This window comes from Silene latifolia, chromosome 9 (assembly GCF_048544455.1).
Source record: "Silene latifolia isolate original U9 population chromosome 9, ASM4854445v1, whole genome shotgun sequence".
NCBI lineage: Eukaryota > Viridiplantae > Streptophyta > Magnoliopsida > Caryophyllales > Caryophyllaceae > Silene > Silene latifolia.
In genome coordinates, this window is record NC_133534.1 from 67,445,676 (window position 1) to 67,454,147 (window position 8,472).

At 35.5% G+C, this 8,472-nt stretch overlaps 1 protein-coding gene across 1 annotated transcript; it reads right to left on the reverse strand.

Moving 5' to 3' along the window:
• Nucleotides 1-6,523: 6,523 nt before the first annotated feature.
• LOC141601155 (uncharacterized) lies at nucleotides 6,524-7,742 on the reverse strand. The gene is made up of 5 exons (XM_074421426.1): nucleotides 7,502-7,742; nucleotides 7,294-7,417; nucleotides 6,978-7,203; nucleotides 6,624-6,837; nucleotides 6,524-6,528 (listed from the first exon to the last, which is right to left on the reverse strand). The coding sequence occupies exons 1-5, from the start codon at nucleotides 7,740-7,742 to the stop codon at nucleotides 6,524-6,526; spliced, it is 810 nt and encodes a 269-aa protein (XP_074277527.1).
• Between the last annotated feature and the right edge of the window lie 730 nt (nucleotides 7,743-8,472).

Consider the following 8,472-nt stretch of genomic DNA (forward strand, 5'->3'; position numbering starts at 1 on the left):
CTCCAACTTGACGAGTCTAGCGATAAGGAGAGTGAGGAGGAAAATTTTGAGAGTCTTGAGGTCAATTGGGATGTGTATGACGATATTATAGATGAACCTATTATAGAGGACCCGATTGACCCATTTGACTTTACCGCCCCATGCATTTGGGACGATTATCCACCTTCTCCCTTAGTAGACCAGACTCCTCCACCTCACAGTTCATACCCGTCTGAGCATCTTAATTCTACTCGCGTTATTTTTGAGTTAATTGCTCCTGAGCTCTTTAATTTTCCACCTGCGGATAATTTGAGCTTTTATATTCTGCCCTTAGCTGGAGGGCAGAATTATTTTGTGAATGATTTTAGGAGCTGTCATAGGAAATTTGTTAGACTTAAATGTTATTACATTTTAATTTCCTATACTATCAACATTTTTATGGTGCTACTTACATTTTTGTGTAGCACATGCGCAGCTATTTATTTGACAAAGTTGTTGCGCGCTTTGAGCTGTTTTGATTGTGATTAATTAGAGAGCCTCAAAGAAAAGAAGGTCGAGTGGGACTGATGAAGTTAGCGCTACCCGGAGGCAACCCGGATGATTTTATTTTGCATTTTTATTTACCTTCAGTTGTAATAAATGGTTTTTATACCATAAACTATCTCAGTAGGCTTGGTTAGTCAGTTCGCGGGCTGTTTTATTAGCGTCTTGCAGGAAACACGTCGAGAAGCACTCGATCGAGTAGTTTTTCTACTCGATCGACCCCTTTTGCTGCTATATTCACTCGATCGAGTGAAATTTCAACTCGATCGACCACCTGCATGATGAGAAACTACTCGATCGACTACAATTCTCTTCGATCGAGCAGTTTTTGGATGTCCTTTCACGTGTTTGACTTGGATTAGCTTCCCGAGACGGTATTCCGGGCCTTTAGCAACCTCCCATTTCATGGTCGGTTTGGGGAGGTCCCTTTATTCGCGCTATCTTGTGAGTTTTCCGCATTTTACTCTCTCTTTCTCTTTCAGTTTGCATTCCCTTTCCATGTTTTGGTACAATGGGGGCATTGTACGGTTTGGTTTGGGGAGGTTATGCATCCATATCTGTGTCTGCATATTGTTTTTACTGCATTTCAGTTATCACATTTAATTTATGTTTACATTGTTGTTTATTTTCGTTAAAATTCAAAAAAAATCAATAAAAATTGAAAAATTGTTAAAATTTCAAAAAATTTCACGTTTATATTAGCATGTAGGTTGAGTCAGAACGGTAGATTTCCGTGATGAAATTGCACTTTAACTTGTCTTTCTTACTTGAGCCTTGCACTTTATTGACAGTTATTAGCTTTGTCATACGCATAATCTACGAATTTCTGTTCAAATATAAGCTCACTGTTTAGACTTGACCTATAAATTGGCAAACTACTTAAAAAATTCTGAGATTTAGAGCCCATAACTGGTGACATTCATGACCAGTTCATTAGGAATTTTGAGTAGTACTCCTTGCATAACATGTTCGTCTCTTTTGCACATTTATGACATTCAATTTCTCGTCAAAATACACATATTCGGGTTCGTGGTTGGTGTCACATGCAGGGAGGGCCTTGCAAATTTCCCTTTCCTTATATTTTTCACCCATTTAGCTCCACATTAGCCAAATTTGCCTTTTGACCCATTAGCTACATCCCAAACTAAGCCTGCCTAGTCAAGCTAGTTAGTACGTTCTTTTGTGGTATGAGTTTTCGTCTGCAGTTTGGCCGTATCTCTTTTGTACGGAGTTGTTGGAAAATAAAGGAAGGAGGAAAGAAGAAAAAAAGTTTTGAAAAGAAAAAAAAGAAGACGTGAATAAAAGAAAAAAAAAAGAAAAAGAAAAAAAAAGAAATCACATTCACGTGAAAACCAGCAGAGGAAAAAAAATCATGAAGTTTGTTGTCTGGGTTGTATTTTGAGTCCGTCTGTGTTCACTTTTATTTTGTGACGGTCTCACTCCTCCGTTTTATTCCATATTTTTGAGGAGATTGTGTATGAGATTGGTGAGTTTTGTGCCAACTGAAGGGCACTTGTGTTTATTTTTCAGTCAGTTGAGATTGGGACGGTCTTATATGGCCTTGTTTAGGAACTAGCTTGACGCTTTTACCTCCACATTTCCATAACATGTTTTGCCCTTTCTCACCTGAACCTCACTATTCCCAAATTATTTGTAAGCCCTCGGCTGTGACGGACATTATTGGTTGGAGTATGTGCATTAGTACTTGAATTGTCTTTCATTTTTGTTGCATGCATGCTATGTCGGTCGCAGTTAGGTGAGTGACTGTTCTTTCTTCTCTCTTTTACATATAAACATTCACCCTTTGCTTCATGAGAGAAGAGTGACCACGAGAGAGTCCGATTTTGTTGGTCTTGCAAGGTCGATAGGTTGGCTATATTTCTGAACAGCTCATAATTCGTTTGCGTATTGACTGCTTAGCTTAAACTGTTAAGCTTTGTTGCATTAAATTGGTTCAAGTAGACAAGTTAAGCTAGCTCTGAGTCTTTTTTTTTCGTTCCATTAGCGTATAGTTTTGAGTTTACTCGGGGACGAGTAAAGGTTTGGTTTGGGGAGATTTGATACGTACATTTTATATAGTCTTTTTAGCCTATTTTATGCACGTATTTCTATGCTTTTATCGTGGTTTTATGCTACGAAATGCCCCGAATATGCTACTTTGGTGTATTTTGTCTTAATTGCAGGAATGAACCAGAAAGTAGCGGAATCAAGTCATTTACCGTCCGTTTTGCATGCATTTGGAGGAAGAGATAATTTGGAGCGGGAAATATTGCTGTCTTGGGATGTGCGAAGCTATTTCGGGAGCTAAGAGGACAAGTCAAAGACCAAACTACAAGACCAACACGAGCTGGAACCAGGAACCACTCGATCGAGCAGTTTCTCTTGGTCGATCGAGTGAACAGACGGAAGAACTGTTCGATCGAGTGGCCAACTGTTCGATCGATCGTTTTCTTGGTCGATCGAGTAAAAACGCAGAACTGTTCGATCGAGTGACTTAACTGTTCGATCGAGCAGTTACAAGTTGTTGGGCCTCTATTCACGTGAAGTTTAGATTAGGTTTTATATTTTGATGCTATAAATAAATCGAACAGGAGGCTTGTACGGGGATCTTCGCCCTTCTCCTCTCCTTTTACTTGGTTCTTTATTCAATACATCGTTGCTTTTGCTCTTTATTAGGATCATTATTTCAAGTAACATTTCTTCCCTTTTCTCTCTTAATTTAATGTTTATTTCTCTTTTAATTCTTGTTCTTGTTTATTTCATAATGAGTAGCTAATTCCCTTATGCTAAGACTATAGGGGATCCATAATTATGAAGGGAGAGTAATCGATTTATTGGGTTAATGCTGGTATAGTCTCTGTTGGTTAAATGCTACAATTAACTTTATCTTTCTAATTGAATCGACGCAATTAGACCTATAATTCTTAGTGATCCTTGACCTGGACCGAAAGGTTGGAAGAGGTAGACTAGTAGCGAACAATAGAGTATTGCAGTGAGGGCGAAAGTTAAGCTGTTTACACTTTAGGGTGAATTAAGGACCGAAAGGTGACGTTCGTTACCCCTTGAACCGTATTTGCATTGACCTGAGACCTAGATTACTTGACCGGATGATTATGGTGAACCGTTTGTCTTAGCTGTTTCTCTCTGTCTGGTTAATCCCCTTCTCTTATTCTCTTTTCCTTATTTTTATTAGTTTAGAAAATCATTTCAAACCCCCACATTGTGACCCGTTACTCATAGACTAAAATTAGACAGATAAATCTCATTTTTGCCTCCCTGTGGAGATCGACCCTACTTACCGCTAGCTTCTGTTAGTAGTACTTAGGTATTTATTTTTGGTACCTGACGACGGTATCACTATATATCACATATGGCATCATAGAAATAAATGCAGGAATGAGGGTGTTCTCCTAAGGCCACATAAGGTTGCTTCAAACATTCTTGATGATATGAAGTTGAGAGTCCACGGTAAAGACAGGCGAAAGATTACTATCCTAGAACTAGATTGGCTTAAAGATGTTGGTCTTATGTAAATGGTTTTAGTTGGTTTGTACTCCATAAACTTTTATTTTTGATATATATATATATATAATACCTCTCACATTTCACCAAAAAAAAAAAAAAAAAAAAAAAAAATCACAATAATTACATAAAATCATATTTATGTACAACTTAATTACCCTAACCATCTTAGGACTCAAAATTAGTCTCCACTAACTTATTGACAATAATTAACTTATATTTCTTAATATTGTTCATAAATGGACTCAAAATACAAAAATTTTGCCATAAACTTCAAATTAAATCATAAAAATTTCAAATAATTTCAAAATTTGAAATTTTAAACTCATGAACATTCTGGAAAAATACCATGACACTCATAATGTTCAAAAACATAGGTTAAAAAATTTGAAAATTATCGAGAAAAACAATGTTGCGGTTTATCGGATTTATCAATTATTATCATAAAAATGTGAGAAAAACTATTTTTATCAACTTTTCAATTTTATATCTGAAATAAGAGATAAAATGCAACATGTGACGTTTTTCTTTAGTCATGAAGTATGTTTTAGCAATTTACACTAATTAAAGTCACTATTTATGTGATTTTTCATCAAAAATTCATAAATCATGCATAAAGACTTCATTATAGCCAATTAGTTTACACACATTTTATAAAATTGCATGTGACAACATACTAAATTTCTATGACCAGATTCGAAATATAACTCATATTAACCTATTTAACCATTTAAATATGATTTTAACTTGAAAAATCCATATTTCGAGCATAACAACTCATATTATTATGAAACTTTAAAGATCATCATTATATAATATATGTGAAAACATATCCAAAAATCACTGGAAAAATCGAAGTTTAGCTAATTTTAGTCCTAAAATGACATTTTTATCATAAAATCACATTTTAATGCCATTACTACATAAAATGAACAATAAAAATCCATAAATTAACCAAAATATCCTAAATACATTTTAGGACCAGAAACTTTAACATGCATAATTGATTTCGTGATATATCATAATAAGCACAAATTTATAAGTTTTATTTGTTAATCGTATAACTCGGAAAAACTATAACCGATTTGCATGCAAACAACCTAAGGCTCTTGATACCGCTTGTTAGAAATCTATATCTCATTATTTAACATATTCATATATCTAAGAAATTATTTAGTCATAAAATAATTACAAATCTTATGCATGCAAACATAAATAGAAGTAAAGAAGAAATCATGTTCCTTACTATGTGATTTCGGTTTTATGGGCACCAACAAGATCTCCTTCTTGTTAGTTCTTGAGCATTCCAAATAATGGATGAACTAAGATTCAAGTATAGAATCTCTCCCAAAAGTGAATACCCAAGGAATACTCTTAAAGACTAAAATAATATGATCTAGTATTAGGATTAGTCTTACTTAAAATTTTGACACAAAATATTTTGTTCTCTCTTGTTTTTTTTAGGTTGAGAGAGAAGAGATTAGTGAGTTTTTATTTCTCTAGAATTTTCACAAAGAATAGAGAGAATAATAGTAGTTTCTTACACTAGAAATTCAAATGTATAAAAATGAATGAATGAATAATAGAGAGGAAAAACCCTTGTCTTTTCTCTATGCAAAACCGGTTGGAGGGAGTATTTGTGCCCAATGCATGGGCTAGTTTTTCTACCCAAGAAAAGATAGGCATGCAAGGCTAAGACTATAGGTAATTATTGTGTTTTCCACTTAAAAATAATCAACACAATTTTTATCCTAAAACTCCCTCCATATCGTTACACACATATAAAATGGATGAGTCCATTTTATTTGTGATTTTGTCAATATGTCACATGTCACACATTACATGACATCTTATATATAAAAATGTACTTTTAACAATTAAAAATCAACATATTAATAAAATATGTCACTTATAAAAATTAACATAGTAATTCATAATTACTTGTACCAAAAGTGTTTCCGAATTATAAACTACAACATTCTGTATTTATAATAATTTATTCATTCCGTTTCAATTGTTTCCGTAAACAATAATTTCATCTAAGTAATAAAACAATTTAATTACTTAGACCGTGTCTCATTTAATCAAATTAAAATAAGATACGTTAACTTTACTCACAAAATCATCCGTCAATTTTAAGCAATTTAATTAACTCGCATCGGCATACGATTAATTAAATAATCAATTAAGAGTATTTCCCTATAGGTATGACCTAAGGGGATCAACTGATCACCACCGTCGCACTACAGTAATGTCAAACTCTAGTCAGCCAATCATTACCGATATGTGTGGACCAGTTGACTGTAAAATATTACATCCCACATGTATTCTTAAAATGAGATTTAAACATGTGATCATTATGATCAACAGTTGTGATCGCATTATTGTCGGAGGACACTTATTCCAACAATAATAACCATCATGTATATCTTGGAGCACTTGTTTAGCTTCGTCTGACACCAAGCATCTTAAGTATGGCTCAGCCTGATATCTTTTAAGCAAAGTGTTAGTGATTATAGAATAAGTAGAAGCTCTGATTATAAATGCTCTAACCTCATGTCTGTCTTGAGATAATATACCTCGCAGGAACCAATCATAATAAGGTTTACTCCACGAATTATTGTCAGTATTGACAGGGTTCACCTGTTCAGGCCTGCTGATAACAGGTCCAAGTAAATGCACAATGGGTACTTTATCAAAAATTGCAGGGGTGAAATTTGAACCAAGGCTGGCAAGAGCATCAGCCTGGGTATTCAGGTCTCTTGGTATTTGTTCAATATCAAATGAATGGAACTTAACGTAAAGTTTTTTAAGATATTCCAAATATAAAATCATTTTTTCATCCTTTCTGTATAAATTCCTTTTATTTGATTGGCTATTAAAAGTGAATCGGTTTTTACCTTCAAGTTCTGGACACTGAGGTCTAGACTTACCTTGAGTCCTGCTATGAGGGCTTCATACTCAGTTTCATTATTGGTTGCTTTGAACTCACAGCTTACAGCCTGGGCTATAATGTCCTCTTGTTGCGATTTTAGCACTAATCCTAACCTTGTACCTCGCATATTGGTTGCCCCATCAGTGAACAAGGTCCATTCCTGGTCTGATGTCCTATTTTCTATTTGGTTAACTTCTTTGGCCAGGTCTGATTCTAGGTTAGGGCTGAAATCAGTCACAAAGTCTGCTAAGGTCTGTGATTTAATTGATGTCCTGGGTTCAAAGGTGATATCATAAGTACTAAGCTGGACTGACCATTTGGCCATCCTGCTTGAGAGTTCAGGGTTCAGCAGGACATAATTTATGGGTAGGTTAGTCATGACTATTATGGGGTGACGCTCAAAGTAAGGACACAACTTTGCAAAGGACATTGTTAAGGCTAAAACATATTTTTCAAGTAAACCATACTTTATTTCAGCATCTAATAGACTTTTACTTACCTAGTAGACAGGGTATTACTGACCTTCTTGTTCTTTTACTAGGACTGCACTTACCGCGAGGTTAGTAACGGAGAGGTATACTGACAGGGGTTCTCCCTTTTCTGGCTTGGCCAGTAAAGGTGGAGACGAAAGATATAATTTCAGATCCTGGAAGGCTTCTTCATGTTCAGGTGTCCAGTGGAACTGTTTGTTTTTCCTGAGCATGTCATAAAATGCCATACACCTTTCAGAAAATCTGGATATGAACCTATTCAGGGCAGCCATCCTGCTTGTTAATTTCTAAATGTCCTTGACAGACTTGGGTGATTGTAACTCTAGTATAGCTCTAATCTGTTCAGGGCTAGCTTATATTCCTCTTCTTGTCACCATATAGCCTAGAAACTTCCATGCGGAAACTCCAAAGTGGCACTTTGCAGGGTTGAGCTTCATGTTGTACTTTTCCAGGATTTAAAATGCTTCTTCTAGGTGCTTCATATGATCTTGTGGATTTTTAGATTTCACCACCATGTCATCAATATAGACTTCCATTATATCCCCAATCTAATCTTTGAACATCGTGTTGACCAGACGTTGGTATGTTGCCCCTGCATTCTTTAGACCGAATGGCATGGCAGCGTAGCAATATATACCTTGCTCAGTAATGAATGCAGTACTTTCCTGGTCAGCAGGGTGCATCTTTTTCTGGTTGAATCCACATGAAGCATCCATAAATGTTAGCATTTCATGCCCTACTGTTGCATCTACCATGGCGTCGATGTGTGGAAGAGATAATGGGTCTTTAGGACAGTCTTTATTCTTGTTAGTTTAATTTACACAGACTCTCCACTTGCCATTCTTATTTTGTACGACGAACACATTTGCCAACCATTCGGGGTACATTACTTCTCTGATCATGCCCATATCTGGTAGTTTTTCTACTTCTTCATTCACGATAGCATTTCTTTCTTGTGCAAACTTTCTCTGTTTTTGTTGCACATGCTGGAAAGATGTGTCA

Excerpts from the sequence above, each read along its gene's own strand:
- LOC141601155 (XM_074421426.1), bottom strand. The coding sequence starts at position 7,742 with ATGGCTGCCCTGAATAGGTTCATATCCAGATTTTCTGAAAGGTGTATG. Across the intron at positions 7,204-7,293 it reads TCAAGCAGGATGGCCAAATG|CCCTAACCTAGAATCAGACC; the intron begins GTCAGTCCAGCT and ends GACTGATTTCAG. Across the intron at positions 6,838-6,977 it reads CCCTCATAGCAGGACTCAAG|TTCCATTCATTTGATATTGA; the intron begins GTAAGTCTAGAC and ends CTTTACGTTAAG.